This window comes from Puma concolor, chromosome D2, assembly GCF_028749965.1.
Source record: "Puma concolor isolate L17-30 chromosome D2, mPumCon1.1.hap2, whole genome shotgun sequence".
In the NCBI taxonomy this organism is placed as follows: Eukaryota; Metazoa; Chordata; class Mammalia; order Carnivora; family Felidae; genus Puma; species Puma concolor.
The window spans coordinates 11932918-11952613 of NC_141677.1; the positions used below are offsets into that span (position 1 = coordinate 11932918).

Here is a 19696-nt window from a genome sequence, read left to right on the forward strand (position 1 = left end):
TATGAAGCACAATTCAAATGTAAAATACAAAAACTGTCCCGAAACTAACTTGGAGACACCTACTTTATTTACACATTAGTTTACGTCAAGAGTAAATAAAAATGTGACTTTATGATTCCAGTCTGATTTAACCGTATCTTTTTTTTTTCTTTTTTGAGAGAGAGAAAGTGCAAGCAGAGGAGGGGCCGGGGGAAGGAGGGGAGAGAGAAAGCAAGAGAGTGAGAGAGAATATATCTTATTCCAGGCCCAGCTCAGAGCCCAACATGGGGCTGAATCCCACGACCCTGAGATCATGACCTGAGCCGAAATCAAGAATTGGATGCTCCAGAACAGATGAACATAAGGGAAGGGAAGAAAAATATTATAAAAACAGGGAGAGGGACAAAACATAAGAGACTCTCAAATATGGAGAACAAACAGAGGGTTACTGGAGGGGTTGTGGGAGGGGATGGGCTAATTGGGTAAGGGGCATTAAGGAATCTAATCCTGAAATCATTGTTGCACTCTATGCTAACTAGTTTGGATGTAAATTCAAAACAGAAAGAAAAAGAAAAAGAAAAAGAAAACTCTTTCTACAAAAGAAGCATACAGTATTAAAAGTACAGAGTCATGTATATAGAGTGTTTATAAATATTCATAAGGAGGTCAGTAAGATTTGACAGTTCACAGAAGAGGATGCATGAATATTAAATTATTCACGCTAATTATTAAATAATTAAAGTTTATAACAATTTAAAAATAGAAACTAAACAACAATAATTCTCTTAAAAAAAAAAAAAAAAAAGGCTGGATGCTCAACTGACTCAGCCGCCTGGGAGCCAATGATTGTATTCTTTTTAATAAGAATCACTGAACATTAATGGGAGCACATTTCGTGCAGCAGAGAGTAAGACCACCGGCCTTCACGCCCTACCCTACCGCTTGATGGACGTGTGGCCTCAAGAGAGGTGCTAACCTCTCTGTGCCTGTTTCCTCTACTCTAAACATGGATAATGAGAGTATCTGCTCCATGGAGATTAAATTAAAAATCCATGGAAAGCACTCACCACAGTGTCTGGCACACTATCGATTTTTAATAAAGTTAGCAATTATTGTACAACCTCCATATAAATAAATTCACAGATCTGGAAGGATGTCTTTGGAAAACGGTTCAGGCAATGTGGCCACCCGAGCTTCGGGCTGCACCATGTCACCTGATAGTTTCACAAATCCCCAGACCCTCCTTGGTAACCCTCCTCGCCTACAAATGTGAAGGCTGGACTAGATTAGCGGGTTTGGTTTGTTGTGTTTTTTTAAGTTTTTATTTATTTACATGAGAGAGACAGAGACAGCATGAGTGGGGGAGGGGCAGAGAGAGAATCCCAAGCAGGCCCCACGCTGTCAGCACAGAGCCTGCCGTGGGGCTCGAGTTCAAACTGTGAGATCATGACCTGAGCCGAAAGCGAGTCAGATACTCAACCAACCCAGGCGCCCCCATAGACTAGCAATTTTCAAACTGTGCTCTTTCAAGAACTAGGTGTGGGGTGACGGATAGGAGGGGCTGCTCTAACTCATACTGTACTGAGCTTCCAAGTAAGACATCGCTGGAAGACAAGCTTTCTGTCACTAAAACAAACTTGGAAACCACTGGACCACATGGTCGTTCAGATTCCCTCCAGCTATTATGTCCTCTTAGTCAATGAAAATAACGAAACACGTAATGAGAGAGGACATTAGGCTTCAGTGACAGAGAAAAACCTAAAAGACCACTCAGGAAAGTGGTTTATTACATTCACCGAGAAGAAGAATCTATTATTCTGGATTATGAACATCTAGAGAACGTTCTTCTCTCTTTGGGTAGGGCCAACCGGCCCATTCCAGATTAAATGTCTTTCTATCTGGAAACAGGTCGTTTAAAAAATTCCACATTCCTTCTAGCCTTGGCATGGAATTAAGACAATGTATGTTCACACTTGTAAATATATGTAAGTGGCTGAAATCTCTCTCCCTCTGGGTTGGTGTCGAGGTCACAGGGATCCTGGCAGGGCTTCTCGGTGACTCGGACGCGGTCTCTGAAAGCACAGGACACGCTCACCTGGCCCCCCTCCAGCAATGCAGACGACCACAGTGACACCATCCTAACAAGCCCTCGCACATTCTTTCACATATTTTAGTAGAACTGGACAAAAATAAAAGACCATCTTGGGAAATACCCCTTATTCAGAACACAATCTTTTCCCCTCTCCTCACATAGCAGAAATAACGGAAGGCCCCACACTTACCACCACCACACTCTTGGACGCGTCCAGGACATGGATGACAGGCGCACTGTATCTCGGAGCTATTTTAACTGCCGTGTGGGTTCTAAAAAGAGGGGTCAGGAAGAAAAACATATCCGTCAGTGCTGACAGCTCCCACATGACCCCTGTTTGGAACCATCAGAGACAACGTGTTTCCACAGGGTGCTTTCCAGAGAACAAACTTCACGTGTCCCTCGTAAAACAAGACTGACTTCCTCCCCACCCTAAGACGGGGAATCCAAGGGGAGAAGACATGGGTCTGTCGGCTCAGGCTACGAGAAATCTGACAAAACACGGAAGACCCTGTCCTCAGCTCTCTGCCCTTGGGAACGAGACCGTGACGCCGCACTCATTATCAGCCTGCCTGAACCGAGGGAGCTCACCAGCCCAGGTGACTGCCCTTGGCTGCCATACAGGTCAGACTGCGTTTCCTCCCCCAAATGAGCTGGGGTGGCAGCCAGGGCGCCCGGGAAACCAGACCCAAGGCGGCGGGCCCAGGACGCACCGGCCACGCTCCTCAGCCCTGACCCCACCTCGCACTTGTAATAAGGGGCCCCGGACCCTGAATAAATTTGGCACGAAGGAACCGAGAGGCATAAGCAGCAACAGTCTTCTACTAACGTCGGCTCAGCCCCAAACCCCTCCTGCCAGACTCGGGAACATCAGCGGTGAGGAACACGCTTCAGTCCTTGAGACGACCTGACTGAAGTACGCGGTAAGCCGTCTCTGGAGACTCAGTCTTACCGCACAGGGTACACACCCGCTCTTTCCTCACAGAACACGGCCCACTACATGAGGGGTGAGGATGGACCCGCGTGCCCTCCCGACTGCGGTTAAACCAGGGCCCTGAGCACAGGCCGCAGTGCCGCGTCAAGGGCGGCAGCCATACTTCCCCCAGGATGGGCAGGGAGGGGGCCATCCCTGCCGGTCTTTGCTGGACCCACGTTCGCCCCCAAGGCAGCTCCTCCCCGCATCAGATGCTTTCACATTCTCCCTCTCGGCCCAAATGCATTTCGTTTGGGAAGAATGTCCAGACTATGCTACTATGTGGGGAAACAACAAAATACCAAACAGTACGTTTGTGTTTTAAAAACCACACTACCACCCTCAACCCACCCTAACCCTCCAACCTTACATAGGAGTTTCCATACATTTAGCAAAAACCAGATACACATCAGATGTCAACACTGGTTACACAGCGGCTGGAGGTGGAACGGAGGACGGGAAGGGAGAGAATAAATTTTACTTTACGTTCCTCTGAAGTGTCTGACATGTTCTAATAGTAAGTTTGGACTACTGAGGAAATTTTTAAAACCAAGAGGATATGAGAAGACTGATGTATGTGTGTGTTTTTAATAGACTTCTGAGGGATGACTAAAAATTCATTTGCAGTGAGACAGACAAGACTGACATTTCACCTGTCCCCTTTGTGCAAGTATCTCCACACACGGACAGGAAGCAGGGGACAGAAGCCAGAAGTCACAGGAAGTGAGCCATCAAATGGAAGTGCAGGCTTAAGCCACTGAGTGCAAGAGACTCTTCCAGAGTCGGGCGTTGGGGCGCAGAGCAGCAGGGAGAACCAGACCGTGGTCCTGAAGCAGCCACGCCAACTCCACTGCGTCCCGAGGATGTGTTTTGTGTCCGCTGCGTGCCCAGGGACCAAAGATTTGAAAATATCTTTGGTATTCTACAAAGGGAAGATTTTCTTTTTTTTAAGTTTTTTTTTTAACGTTTATTTATTTTTGAGACAGAGAAAGAGCATGAATGGGGGAGGGTCAGAGAGAGAGGGAGACACAGAATCTGAAACAGGCTCCAGGCTCTGAGCTGTCAGCACAGAGCCCGACGCAGGGCTCGAACTCATGGACCTGAGACAAAGCCGAATGCTTAACCTACTGAGCTGCCCAGGCACCCCAGGGGTAGATTTTCAAATAGTAGGAATACTTTTGTTTTTTTAATTAAAAAAAAATTGTTTTTTAATGTTTATTTTTGAGAGAGAGAGAGCACACACGCAAGCAGGAGATGGGCAGAGAGAGGGAGACACGGAATCTGAAACAGGCTCCAAGCTCTGAGCTGTCAGCACAGAGCCCAATGTAGGGATCGAACCCATAAACCGCAAGATCATGACCTGCGCTGAAGTCAGATGCTCAACTGACTGAGCCACCCAGGCGCCCCAGGAAATTTTAAAGAAGAAACTGCTTCCAATTTGACAACAGAATATAAGCGAGACTGTTTGCTTCCTCTTCTTTAGGTGGTCAGTTCTTCAAGCACACAAATGTACCTCAATGTATATTCTGCATGGAGTTCCTCTAGGAAACACTAAGCCTAATGTGACTTAGTTGACATTTCTCTTACAGAGAACCAGTATAGTTTTAAACCTTCAAGTCAACATAATTAGTATTTATTAAGCATCCAAGCGTTCTCTGTGCAATTCCGGCCATTCTCACACTGGTGATCTCTGGACAAGGGTACCAAGAAGAAACTGATGGGTTCCACTTTTTAAAAACACTACCACCACCACATAAAAGCAAAGTGTTGCTTTCCAGCATAAAAAAATGACAAAGCCGAATGAGGACAGCCATTAAATCTGTGCTTGCTTGGCCATCAAGAGTACTTCTGGTTTCCTTATAAAACGGTATGATATTGATTCTACTTTCTCCTAAGCTTCCATTTATGCGGCCCTCTCCAGTTGGAGGCAGACTTCTGTCTGAAGTCTGAAAAGATATATAATGTTGGAATCCCTCCTTCCCTCCTACAAACCAACAACACGGGGCTAGCCCCCTGAGGCTCAGTCTCAAATCTGGCTCTGCTAAGTCACTCACCAATGCCGGGGACCCAGTTAGTCGCCTCCCATACTTGCCAAATGGGCATGACAGGGTTAACTTTAGAAGGTCTTTTTGAAAAGCACTGAAAAAGAACCAGTACTCCAAGCATTTACTTCATGCCTTATCCTTCCAGAATTAAAATGTTTTACCTAAATGCAGCATCACACACACACACACACACACACACACACACACACACACACACACACAAATAAATAAGAAATAAAACCTTAGAATTTGGTGAGAAAAACGAGAGAGGAAATAAAGGCACGAACACTGAGCAGTGGGTCAGACGCAGAAGTCGGGTCCCTGAAATCCTACACCCAGGCCTGAGCTTCGAACTTCCCTGCAGCCAACTCAAAGAGGAAAACAGTACAGTTATATCACTCAGCATCTTCCCTCCTAACAATTAAAAAATATTTAAGTTCGGAAAATTACCTCTATTTCTGGGCACTGAATTCCTTCTGAATTCTCCATTACTCTCAAAAAATAACTGAAAAAGACACTTTGCAGTTATTGGCTCTAAACCACTTAGAAAAGCTAACTGCCACACTTGTGTCTTTGAGAAGGTATGTAGCTAACAGGGCCAGATTGCCATTAAAGTCAATTCTAGTTTGTGGCACAAAACCATACGCATGACAGACAGGAGAATGTTCGGTTTTCCATTCTCTTACAGCTACAGGTTCAAAAGGGAACTCTGGGCCTATTTCCGTGCCCACATGACCCCTAATCGGTACAGTCCTTTCGGCTTCTCCAAGGATCCATCAGACAGCCTTAAGGCTCACTGTGAATGTCTTGGGAGTACAATTCTAATTCTATCATGCCACCACAGGCCACGGAGATCTGCAAGAGCCATGGAGTTCTACCTCCTTATCTTCTTTCATGACAACTTGGAAGTCCTGAGCTGCCATCTGCTCAAATAACAGTTAGCAAAGGAAAAAACTGGAACACTGCTGAGCTCTCAACAGGTCTACAGGAGGCAATAATAAGGGCTCTCAGAGGGCTTCTAAGACATTCAAACTCTGAATGCCTTCTAGCAAAGCTGACTCTCCCAGGAGTAGACGGCATCTTACAGAGATGCAAAAAGCACTAACTGTAAAGGAAGAGACTGATAAATCAGACTTCATGAAAATTAAAAACTTTGTTATTTAAAAATACAACTAAGATAGCAAAAGGCAAGCCATAATGGAAGAATCTACTTGCAATATATATTTCTAATAAAGGGCTTGCGTCCAATATAAACAAAAAACATGTACAAGTCAGTAAGAAAAGAGGCAGAATACCCAATTAAAAAAAAAAAAGACTTAAAAAGCATTAACAGCCAACATACACATGAAAAGGTACTCAGCATCATTAATCAGCAAGAAAATACAAAGGAAAACCATACCAAGATGTTATTACATACCCACTAAAATGGATAAAATTGAAAAAGGTGTGGAATAACTGGAACTCTCATAATTGCCGGTGGGAATGTAAATTAATACGATCACTTTGGAAAACTACCCAGCAATGTCTAACACCAATGATCACGTGCGTATGACCCAGTAAGTGGCATTCTTCCAAACAGCCCCGAACTGGAAAAACCCAATACCTGCCAACAGTCACATGGATGACTAAGCCGCAGTGTATTATACGACGGAATATTGCACCACAGTGGAACAGCAACTACTGTAACCGCTGCTTTGGGCCTCCCAGGTAGAACACTGCACAAAATAAGCTGGACACAAGAGAGTACACGCCACAGGACTCCATTTATATGAAGCCGAAATGCGGGCAGAACCAACCTACGGTGACAGGGCAGTGGTTACTTCTGTCGTAAAGGATAACTGGGTGGGGGCACCCAGCAAAGTTCCCAGAGTGCAGTATTACCGGGGGTTCATTTCTGTAAATGTTCATCAAGTTGTGTATCTGTGATTTGTGCACTTTTCTGTATGCCTGCGACATTCCAGTCAAAGGGCTTACTCAAATATGAGGGCCTGATTACGCACCGCTAAGTGAGGCCTCACCCACGGTCACTACTTTAGAATGGAGTCAGAAGGGGGGAGGGTTACACCAAGGCTCTGAGAGATTGCACAGGAAATCTGTTCTGCACAGGCGTTTCTGGCACCGCAATGGAGAAGGGAATGGTTATCTGGAAGGACTGCCACTAGCTTTTATTTTCCAAGTAATTTCCTGGAAACAGCAACAGGCATGGAAGAGAACAGAACCAGAGAAGGCAGAGCTCGTAAAGAGAAGAAGGAACTCTGGCAGGTCAGGGGACCCAGCTGCCCCAGCGCCCTTCCCCAGACCCCGAGAACAGAAATTCTGCAACCGCACAGAGAGACAGTGGGTGACTTCCAATCTGATGAATTCTAACTTGATATCCCAGCTTATAACTGTGAGGAGGCACTGATGGCTAATTCTGCTTATGATGGATCTTAGGAAAGTAGTTATGTTGCCTCTGGATATTTTTTTTTTTTAAAAAACCTCTTTAATCTGGTGGCTTTTACTTGGTAAGAGATATAAGAGAATGGACTATTTTGTAATGTTCCAATTTGCACATCACATTTACCTAGCTCATAATACGTTTCGTTACATCTGCTTCTTTAAATATTTATTTATTCTGTTTTACAACCATGATCCCAAAAGCATTTCATGCTCATAAAGGTCTGTAAGTTCTCTTATCATTCTCTTTACTAAGCTAATGAATATTCACGTTAAAATAATCAATTACCCAAGACTATGCTCATTGAAACTCCAGCTATCAACGGTTGGTCACATCCCTGGAGAATAATCTGCCACATATCCTAGTGGGTAAGTCCTTGGTGGGAAAAACAAACTCAGCTTTCCAAGGTGAGCGACAACAGCCACCTTATTGAGTCCTTCAAGCATGAAAAGTACTTAGTGAATAAATGACATATAACACTGTTACTACTTGTGAAAATAATCCATTCAGATTATAAATGGGATGATGGTTAATTTTATGTGTCAATTTGGCCAGGCCACATGATCTAGTTTTTGGTCATACACCAATCTAGATATTTCTATAAAGATAATTTTTAGATGTGATTAACATTTAAACCAGCAGGCTTTGGGGTGCCTGGGTGGCTCAGTCAGTTAAGTGTCTGACTCTTGGTTTTGGCTCAGATCATGATCTCACAGTTTGTGGGTTCAAGCCCCACATCAGGCTCTGTGCTGACAGTGCAGAGCCTGCTTGGGATTCTTTCTCTCTCACCCTTTCTCTCTGCCTCTCCCCCACTTACTTATTTCAAAATAAATAAAAATAGACTTAAAAAAAAAAGCCAGCAAACTTTGAGTGAAGCAGATTATGCTCCATAATGTGGGTGGGCCTCGTCCAATCAATTGAAGACCTTAAGAGGAAAGACTCACGTCCTCTGAGAAAGAAGGAATTCTGCCTCCATATAGCCTTTGGAATCAAGACTGCAACATCTGCTCTTGCCTGGACTCCAGCCCTCTGACCTTCCCTGCAGATGTCAGTCTTCCCAGGCCGCCCGATCACATGAGCCAATTTCTTAAAATACATCTCTCTGTGTACGTATTATATTAATAATATAATACAAAGTGATATATAAAACCTACATAAAGAAAATATATATACACAACCTACAGATTCTGTTTTTCTGGAAAACCCGGCTTAGTGCACAGTCATTTCTAGTGTAGGATCAAGTTCAGTGTTCCCCCTGGGCATTATTCCCTGCCAAAGTAAACAGTATGGGGCATAAAGAATATGTCATAAAAAGTCTAACAGTGCCCATAATTAACATATTTCCCCCCAAACATCATTATGATCATGACCCTCAGGAAAAAAATCTGACAAACTCTGTAATGGCCATGTGACCAACTTAGAACTTTTTCCTCTTTAAACTGTTTAATCCAAAGGTTCTCAAAAGGTTCCCCCTTTCAGAAACAACTTCCCAAGGTGATTCTCTGATTCGTTCTTGCTAGGCTGGCCTTCTGCCTCAACTATTTCCAGGTTGGAGTTTCTTCAAGGGAACCTGTAATTACTCAATCAGACACCTGCTTCAAGACAGAGAGTGGGCTAAAGTTCAAGAAATGTCTTTGTGCCAAAAAATACACCTTCTCCACCTGGCTTGATTTCAAGAGGAGAGTTTAACAGAAATCTCAGGAACTGAATGGGAGGGGAGAGGATTAAGGAAAAGACAATGACAAGCCAAAGGAATCCCAAAAAAGGCAAAGGGCGGGGAGATCACAGAGGAAGTTTCCTACAGGGTGCTGCAGAAGTGTCCTGGCCCAGGCCCTTGTCCAAGTGAAGACTGACAGCTCGTGAGCTTATAGAACAAGGAGCCGATGAGCTAAGCATAATAAAAAACAACCCAGGTTTCATCACTGTTTGTAAACACCGGCATTTAAATGAATCTAAAGGACAGCAAGGAGCTCATTAGCATGACTTACCTCGATGTGGTCGCCCCTCCAATCAACAACGGAATCTTTATAGCCAACCTCTCCATTTCCTTGGCAACAAAAATCATTTCATCCAGGGAAGGAGTGATGAGTCCTGACAGGCCTATTATATCTAGTATTTCAAAAAAGAAGAAAGGACAGTGAGAATGAAGATGAGACAAAAGCAGAGAAGTATGGAAGACTCATTTTAGCAACTCTGTAATAAAGACCGTAAGACCTAACTCACATCGACTCCCCATTTCTAATTCTAAGACATCTCTCCTGACTGGGGAGTTTCGATTTACTATTTGTTTGCTTTACATAATAAATGGGATTTGTAACTTAACGTTACAACAGTGTACTTTCCACAGTTGGGGGAAGCCATGCAAATAAAATACATTGTTCACGATTTCCCAGACTTGGACGTATCACGGTGGGAAACATTAAAAACAATGAGACGATGAGATGTGGAGGAAAAAATCCAATGCAACCCTGTAATAAGAAGCCTGTTTCGTTCCCTGTCTTCCAAGCTGCAAGGAGTTTCAAAGTCACCTATTCACTGATTCGACCCCCACCATCAATGACAGTGAAAGCAGTCCCCCACCCCCCACGGGAGCTGGCACCTGCTGGATAGGCTGGGGCATCACCACTTACTGACAGACAGACACAGGGCAAAGGACACTCGGAGGGCCCAGAAATCCGAGGCACAGTACCTGCTTTGTGCTCAACGGCAGCCTTCAGTATCTTGTCGCAGGGGGTCATGACCCCTAAATCAATAACTCTGAGGTACAGAAATGAGAGGTGAGAAAGTTGGGGAGAACCCAAGAGAGACAAAGCCTTACTTAGCCATCAAATACCCCTCTAATGTAAATTGGAATCACGGTGACTCACTAAGGATAGACAATGACAACTACAACTACCATTTATTAGGTACTTACCACATGCCGGGTGCTAGGCTAAGATTTTTAAAGCAGCTTTATTGACATAGAATTCATACAGCATAAAACTCACCCATTCAAAATACATGATTCAGTTATTTTTGGCATACTACATTATTTTTTTAAGTTTATTTATTTATGTTGAGAGAGAGAGAGAGAGAGAGAGAGAGAGAGAGAGAGACAACAAGCTGGTGAGGGGCACAGAGAAGGAGACAGAATCCCAAGCAGGCTCCACACCATCAGCACAGAACCCAATGCAGAGTTTGAACTCATGAACTGTGAGATCATGACCTGAGCCGAGATCAAGAGTCAGATGCTTAACCGACTGAGCCACCCAGGTACCCCTACGTTATTATTTTTTTTAAGCTCTAGTAAAATACATAAAATACCATGTACCCTTCTAACGATTAAGTTTAAAATTCAGCGGCCCTAATCAGAGTCAGTCACAGTGCTGTGCAACCATCACAATACCCGGTCATCTCCCCAAATAGCAACTCTAATCATCTGGCAACAGTTCCCCATTCCCAGTGGTCCCTGTGAATCTGCCAACTCTAGACATTTGTGTAAGTGGACTCATACATCATTTGTCCTTATATCTGGCTTATTGCACTTAGCACAATGGACACACACGTTCTGCCTATTCGCTCGCTGGTCAGTGGACACGTGGGCCGTCTCCACCACGCTGAGTTTTTTGCACAATCAATCCCATTTTACCTTCAAAGCGGCTCCAGGATGCAAGTACCACCATGGGCTCCATTTTACTGAAGAAGGGCCCAGAGACATTAAGCAACTTTGTCCATACAACTAATTAGCAGTAGATTTGGGACAAGAACCACGATCTGACACCAAAACCCATTCTCTTGGCCATTGAGGCCAATAAAAACACTGGGCAAGTTCACTCAGTAAACACCTACTGAACAGGAGAGACTAGCTGGAAGCCAATGTGAAGGATCATCAGGAAGGTCGGTTCCTGCTCATGGAAAGCGGACAATATGAGAATCTGCTTACTGAGTCACGGGAGAGGGAGACAGAACCAGGGAGCAAATCACTGAGGGAGACAGGGTAAGAGACTCAAAGGAAAAGCTGACCCAAGGGCTTGAGGGCCACATACAAGATGGAGGGCGGGCATGGAGCAGAAGTGCAGGGGCCCGCTTTGTGGGAACACAGTAAGACTGGAGGGGCTCCAATTGATAGAGGAGGCGCTTTCTGAACTCAAGAGGATTCCCACCCTGGACAACGTTCCATGTACGACTCCTCTATTCGAGATTTAGAAAGCACCCATCATGGTGATCATTTTTACAATTTAATTTCATCATGAGTATGCATTTCACAGCATGATTTTCACGTCTTTCATAATGTCAACAATTAAAATGGGCAAAATAATTGGGGGCACTTGGATGGCTCAGTTGGTTAAGCATCTGACTTCAGCTCAGGTCATGATCTCACAGTTTGTGAGTTCGAGCCCCGTGTCAGGCTCTGTGCCGACAGCTCAGAGCCTGGAGCCTGCTTTAGATCCTGTGTCACCCTCTCTGTCTGCCCCTCCCTTGCTTGCACTCTGTCTCCCTCAAAAATAAACAAACATTGGGGCGCCTGGGTGGCGCAGTCGGTTAAGCGTCCGACTTCAGCCAGGTCACGATCTCACGGTCTGTGAGTTCGAGCCCCGCGTCGGGCTCTGGGCTGATGGCTCAGAGCCTGGAGCCTGTTTCCGATTCTGTGTCTCCCTCTCTCTCTGCCCTTCCCCCGTTCATGCTCTGTCTCTCTCTGTCCCAAAAATAAATAAAAAACGTTGAAAAAAAAAATTAAAAAAATAAACAAACATTAAAAAAAAATTTTTTTTAATAAAACAGGCAAAGTAATTTAAAAAAAAAACAGAAAATCAACGAACTACTACTGGACACACCATCACCTGGTCAGAGGGGATGCCTGACAGGAAGGAGTCTTGCTTCTCGCTATGTATCTTTTTATACTCACTTTCTAGCTTGCTCCCATTATTACTTAAAAAGAAAAGAAAAAAAAAAACTGGCCCATATGAATCCCCAGTAAAAAGCAAGACAATTTCAAATCAACGGTAACTACGCTCAGCTTTGTCGGCACTAACCCAGCAGAGAGTAAATGCTGTGCATTTTACTGATGTGGGAAGGCAGGTCCTAACAACAGTGAGATGACACCACGTTTTTGTTTTTAGCAAATTAGGAAAGGCTGGTAACTACACCTTTTGTTAAACTAGGACTAAATATAGACTGTTGCATACAAAATTAAGTACAATAGCGTATTGCTTTTTAAATCGAGACAAGACGGCATACATTTCAAAGCTGTGTTCAACGTCATATGGTATTTTCAAAATTCAATTACAAATCATCAGTCTGATGGCGAGAATCAACTTGCTCTCATTCCTTTTTCTTGTTTTAAGCAGTGTGTCTTTCGGGAACATCTTACACATGCTTGCTTTGTTTGAGGACATTGAGGAGACCCTGTGGCTGGACAGAAATGTGGAAAGGGGGAAACTGTAGGCACAGAGGTCAGAGAGGGCATCTTAAGGGGGGCAACTAGTGAAATTTTCAAAATACCAGGTTTGAGATTTCTTTAGATATCCAAATGGAGCTCTCAGGTAGCCGAATGGATACGTGAGTCTGGAGTTCTGGTGAGGGGTCCATGCTGGAGACAGAACCTGGCACCTGGCACCAAGGTGTTAGAAAGTCACGAGACTGGACGAGATAAGGCCGTCCCGGGCCTTGTTGGCCTGGATGTGACCCCTGGAAACTCAGAGCCTTGGGTCCAGACCTACTTTCATCGGGTCTTTTAACAAGACCCCCAGGGGAGGGGAAGGCACATGACAGTCTGAGAAGCACCACTGTGGGTGGCAGGACACAGAAGAGGTCCAAAGCCTGAGCCCTGGAGCACTCCCCTTATTTGGGGGTCGCACAGAGAAGAAAAAATCAGCAAAAGAGAGAAAACCCATGACGAGTGAGGAAAGAAGAGTTCTGAAAACAGTGGGCGAGGCGACTGGGACACAAGTTCAACTTCCAATTTATTAGCCTGTCTTAAGAATACTGGGAAACAGTCAAACAAATCATTCATTGGGGGCGTACTTCCTGACCTTCCAGGCACAGAGAGTAATACAGCTCTGAGATGCATAGAGGTGGTTGCTCACCATCAGGGACAAGCAAGCCCAGACAGAGGCCGCCCCCAGCCCCACCCTCAAGGGAAAAGGGATGTTCCCCACACATCTGGGCTGAGAAAGTATTGGCAGGTTCGGAACATGCATATGGTGTGACATACGTGGAGTGTTGTCACCTAAACTGATGACCATTAGAAGCATCCGAGGAGGGGGGATACCTGGGCTGAATCTTGAAAAAAGTAAGTAGGTATTAGCTCAATGAAGGAAAAAAGAGGGTAGTCTACACAGAGACTGGCACTAAAGGTCCAGAATGATGAACCAGCTGGCCCTGGGGAACTTCAGCTGAAGGAAATGACCTGAAGCATTGGGGGGGGGGGGGGGGAGGGGGGGCCTTCTATGGCTGCTGCCATTCTTCCCACCATCCCTTTCCACTGTCCCTCTGCTTTACTGCAACTTCCTGTTTCCCCCACATACATCTCCATTCCCCCTGGTTTCTCCTGGTTTCTTCAATTGGAGCCGTGTGCCCACAGGCCTCTTCTAATCCACATTCTTATATTATGCCACAGGAGAGACTACAGAGAATAAAAAACTAATGTTATGGGAAAATGCTGATTTTAGGAATCCTCTTTCTAAAGTGTTTATAAAAGAGCTTTAAACACAAGCATTTACTTTGGGCTTTTAATTCAGAAAAAAAAAATGTAAGCTGCACTCGATGCTTTAGCAAAGGCATCCGATACTAGATGAGAATACATACGATATTATAATAGATAAGAAGTCCCTTTTACTCTCTACAAAAATTAAAAGGGAAAATCAAAGCCATGCACCTGCATCCATCATCAAATGCTTCACATTTGCTGTCTCTTGAAGAGAACTGAAGATGACATTTGTCTCTGATCCTGCAATTCACACACGCTACCACTAGATGGAAGCACCCAACCATTCTGCAGTCCCCAGCCAAAGTCTCCAATCTGTGCTTAAGCGGTGCTGACAGTATCTGTTTCCATTTCTCCTTTTTTAAAACAATGAATGAGACAAATTCTGGAAAGTCTCCCTTTCAAATATAACAAGTTGGGCAGAGGAACCAAATAGCTATTTTTCCAAAGAAGACATCTGAAGGGGCAACAACGTAGATCAGAAGATGCTCAGCATCACTCATCATCGGGGAAATGCCAATCAAACCCAAAATGATATCACCTCAAACGTGTTAGAATGGCTGTTATCAGAAAGCCGCGTGGTAACAAGTGTTGGCCAGGATGTGGATGAAATGCTGTCACCATAAAAAAAGAAAATGTAACTATATGAAGTGAAAGTGCTGTTGGCCAACACTATGGCGGTAATCACACTGCAGTATGTAAGTGTACCAAACCAATACGTTGTACACCTTAAACTTATACAATGTTTTAGGTCAATTACATCTCAATAAACCAGGAAAACTGTATAACACCCCCCACCCCTATACATACATATCAGCTTGAAAATCTCTGAATAATTATCTAGTGAGCATGTGTGGAGCACAGGACTGGACTAGTCTGCCCTTGACTTAGATAGTCATTTTTCTCACTCAGCTGAACACTCTAATATTATTCAGTTTGAAAGTATTTCATTTATAGCCATCTGTATATTGCTTAATTTTTACTCATACTAGACAGATTAGCAACAACTGGTTAAATATAAACAAGCCTCTGTTATTATTATCTGCTTCACCAGATCCATGTTTTTAAAGTACTAGATATAGGATATCTAATTTTATTTTATGTTTAATTTTTTTTAACATTTATTTATTTTTGAGAGACGGAGTGAGACAGTGCACAAGCAGGGGAGGGGCGGGGTGGGGGGAGGGGGGACACACAGAATCCAAAGCAGGCTCCAGGCTCTGACCTGTGCTAACACAGCTAGCACAGAGCCCAACGTGAGGCTCAAAGTCAGGAACCATGAGATCATGACCTGAGCCGAAGTTGGACACTTAACTGACTGAGCGATCCAGGCACCCAAATATAGGATATCTAATTTTAAATTTTCTGCTGACATATACCTACTTTTTCTTACACAAACAACGTGCATTAACTGTGTTTACAGTGTGTGTTTACCTGTGCTTTACCAGTGTGCATTTTTTTTAAATGTTTATTTTGAAAGAGGGAGCACAAGCAGGGAGGGGCAAAGGGAAAGGGAGAGACAGAATCCCAAGCAGGCTCCATGCTGTCAGAGCAGAGCCTGATGCAGAGCTTGAACCCACAAATCGTGAGATCATGACCTGAGCCGAAATCAAGAGTCACTCAACCGAATGAGCCACCCAGGTGCTCCCACATTTTCTTTTTATATAAAAATTATTAAGGAGCATATTTAAAATCCATTTTCAGGTACTATCTGATCAGAAAACATTTTTAAATACTTTATATTACTTAAGAGGAATTTAACTAGAATGTTAACATTAAACATTACAGTTAAAGTTGTTTAACTTCATAATCAATAGTGGAAGATAAACTGAGAGAGCAGAGTCCTCCCTTTTGGAATCAGAAGCCCTGAGTATATGGCTTGCCACTTGCTGGCTGTGTGACCATGAAGAAACTCCTGAACTTCTCTAAGCCTCAGTTTCCTTGTCTGTAAAATGAGAAAGACAATAATTGAAGCAGGCAGAACAGGATCAAAATCATAAAAAGGAAGGAAGGAAGAAAGAAAAGAAAGGAAAAGAAAACCATCAGGAAAAGAAGACAGAAAACAGAAAAATCAGTGATGTGAAAGCATTAGCTCATTTGTGAAGTGGTAACCACATGTTAGGTATTAGTGGCCTCTTGGTGGATCTATCCCTTAGGTCTATTCAAATTCTCAAATTTACATGTTCTACTAGATCACAGAATCTAATGCATCATCCCCATAAAAACGTTCTCTGTCTGGACAGAACTATCATCTTTAGTCCTCTTGACTTCTTTTCCCTTCAAAAAGAAAAAAATCCTTACCACCTTACGAGATTTTCTGCATCAATGACAAAGAGCCTGGAACTAGAAAGCTGCCTTAAGATTTGGTTCTGGATGGTTTGCTAGACTCACTCACTAGCTGCGTGGTTCACTCCAGATCCAGCCTAGAACCTGGAGGCTCAGCAAAAGTATACATTTAACTACATAAGGTAGATGGCGGGGGGGGGGGGGGGGGGGGGGCACTTGCCTACTAGCTAACACCATAAAATTAAACTGATCAGGGGGCCACGAGACACAAGACCCAAGAGGGCGTCTGTCATGATAGAAAAGGTTTGTACGTTCACTCATGTTTTTATAAAAGGAATAATTACAGTTTCACTAGCAGATGTTTCTCCAGTTAGACTTATGAGCAAAGACAAGCACCCCTTCAATGCACAGGACAGAGGAACTGGATGTGCTGGAGGAAAGCCTCGGGTTTAATAAGCAGGTTTCACAGATGCTGACATTCAGCCGGAGCAGCACCCTGGAGAAATGCCACAGTTCTCCCCGGCCTCTTAAAACGTCTTTAACTGGAGGGGCGCCTGGGTGGCGCAGTCGGTTAAGCGTCCGACTTCAGCCAGGTCACGATCTCGCGGTCCGTGAGTTCGAGCCCCGCGTCAGGCTCTGGGCTGATGGCTCAGAGCCTGGAGCCTGTTTCCGATTCTGTGTCTCCCTCTCTCTCTGCCCCTCGCCCGTTCATGCTCTGTCTCTCTCTGTCCCAAAAATAAATAAACGTTGGAAAAAAAAAAAAAAAAAAATTAAAAAAAAAAAAAAAAAAGTCTTTAACTGGAGGAAAAAACATTCCTAGTGTGATTCTTTTGGCTACTTATCCATTTTCTGAAAATAAAAAATTATAAACTCATGACAATAATATCTCAAGAATTGCTTTAAGAAGTTTACCTACAAGCTGCTTTTTTTCAACAGTTTCTGGACTATGATCACAACTGTATAGGTAGGTACCTGGCTACTTAGCCTCATAAACAGTAAATTTCTTGAGTTTCTTGAGAGAAGTCAACTAAATCATTTTGGTGTCTCTAGTGCAATGTGTGGTCTATAGCAGACGATCTATAAACATTTTTAAGCTGAATTCAATGCTGACTAATTATGATGAATGCAAACAGAAACCAACGACATCAGGTTTGAAAAGGTGAGACCAGAGCAGAGATATCTTGTAGATTTCACGAAGGAAACCCCTTATCCAAATACTTACTCCATAGTTGAAATCTCATGACAACAACCTCCAATGTATTTACCTTTTAAAAAAGAATAAATACATCCCAAAATTCCTCATTTGCAAGACTGGGAGAGAGTACTAAGTGTTCTGACAGTGAGTGGGCAGAAAACAGAAATGTCTGTGAAGAAAGGGGCAAAAGTGCCATCCTGACACCGTTCTCGTTCCCTGACTCCAGCCTCCCTGAGGGCTTCTTGGTTGCATTACATTGGCCTCGAATACAGAGATGGTTAACCAAGTTGAAAGGAGGAAGGGGCTGGAAGGGTAACTGTCACGGGACAGCCGGAGAGACCCGTGAGGGGCCACGGCTGTGCCACAGGCCTGGCTCTCTTCTTCAGAGAGGACAGAGTACGTTGGAAGGAAGTCTATGACTCACAGGGACTGTGGTTGGACATGGACCAGAGAAGGCATTAGTTGTATTAGGCTTTGGATCATAAAGAATGTGTTGAAATCTGAGCAAAACATACACTTACTATAGGTCATCAGCTCTCACATGGAAATAACTTAGTGCTGAATATTTATCCACTCTAAAGAGACACATCAGCAAGAGATTTTACTTCTGTACATTCCAAAATCTAGCTTCATCATTTCCAAGAGGCATGCACAGTCCTGTTCTAAGCAGAGGAAGGAGAGAATTGTACAGTCAAAGCCTTCTTAGGGGCGCCTGGGTGGCGCAGTCGGTTGAGCGTCCGACTTCAGCCAGGTCACGATCTCGCGCTCCGTGAGTTCGAGCCCCGCGTCGGGCTCTGGGCTGATGGCTCAGAGCCTGGAGCCTGTTTCTGATTCTGTGTCTCCCTCTCTCTCTGCCCCTCCCCCGTTCATGCTCTGTCTCTCTCTGTCCCAAAAATAAATAAACGTTGAAAAAAAAAAAATTAAAAAAAAAAAAAAAAAAAGCCTTCTTATAAAACCCCATTTAGCCAAAGTCTCAGCTCTAAGATCTCCGCTCTAAGACTGCCATCGTTTACTGAGGAGAAAAAGAGAACCCGCTCTAGGCCACGGGCTGCAGGCAGGAGCCCAGTGTTCTAGTAATTAGAGCCTCTGGCCCAAGGTCAATTCTCAAGAAGCCTCTTGGTTGTTCTGATCTGGCTTGAATAATTTTTACTGTTCCTTTTGTCCTTTTCAACCAGATTAACAGGTGACAAACTTACTCATTTATTTCATTTGAAAAGGTGTGTTCACTGTGGAAGTGCAAAAACACAGTCAGGAAACAGAAATTAAAAATAACCTCCAACATCCACGGCTGGACCCTACCCCTCCCAACCAATACAGAATCATTGCTGCAAATGCTTTAATTTTTGAATAAGAAAGGGGATGAGAGAGGTGGGTCTTGACTCACCTGAAATTATTGCAGCCAAGGACAACGCCAACTATGTTCTTGCCTATGTCGTGCACGTCCCCTTTCACGGTGGCCAACACGATGGTGCCCTGGTAGGGGTCCTGGGGAGCAAACCAAGCAGCTGAGCACTGCTGTGGTCACTTAGAACAGACCAACTTAAATCTCTAGAAGCAGACAAGTGTTGCCACAGAAAGCACTCTAATACAACCCCAGAGACTGACCCAGAACCCACATCACATGCTCTGCAAGTACAAAGCTGTGCCCCCGAGCAGTTCCAAGGCAGCCTGCCTAGCAGGGGAGCTCAGGGAACTTCAAACATGGGTTCCATCACCTCGAAGAACAGTTTAAGTTCGAATCCAACACGGTCCCATAGCTGAACGACAGATCTTAAACTGCAAAAACACTGTCTGAGAAATATTTATTGTGAGAAGAAAAGGGAGAGGCGGGGAACAGAGGGAGAAGCCTCATCAGAATCTGAACCACCATCTCAACAGCATTTAATTATCTTTTGTTTCTTCAATACCATTGTCCTAAGCCCTGCCAGCAACCCCTCCCTCAATTAATTAGTTAATTTTTAAAAAGAAAAGGAAAAGGCACACAAGGCAAGTGGGAGGTCTGTT

At 44.1% G+C, this 19696-nt stretch overlaps 1 protein-coding gene across 4 annotated transcripts in view; it reads right to left on the reverse strand.

Moving 5' to 3' along the window:
* The window catches only part of MTR (5-methyltetrahydrofolate-homocysteine methyltransferase), a 133423-nt gene that overhangs the window by 44700 nt on the left and 69027 nt on the right, over nt 1-19696 (reverse strand). For all 4 annotated transcript variants that reach the window (XM_086679591.1, XM_086679588.1, XM_086679589.1 and 1 more), the window contains 4 exons: nt 19077-19177; nt 10216-10283; nt 9515-9635; nt 2262-2343 (listed from right to left, as the gene is read on the reverse strand). In XM_086679591.1, coding sequence (XP_086535717.1) covers nt 2262-2343; nt 9515-9635; nt 10216-10283; nt 19077-19177 — 372 coding nt within the window. The remainder of the gene's footprint in view (nt 1-2261; nt 2344-9514; nt 9636-10215; nt 10284-19076; nt 19178-19696) is intronic.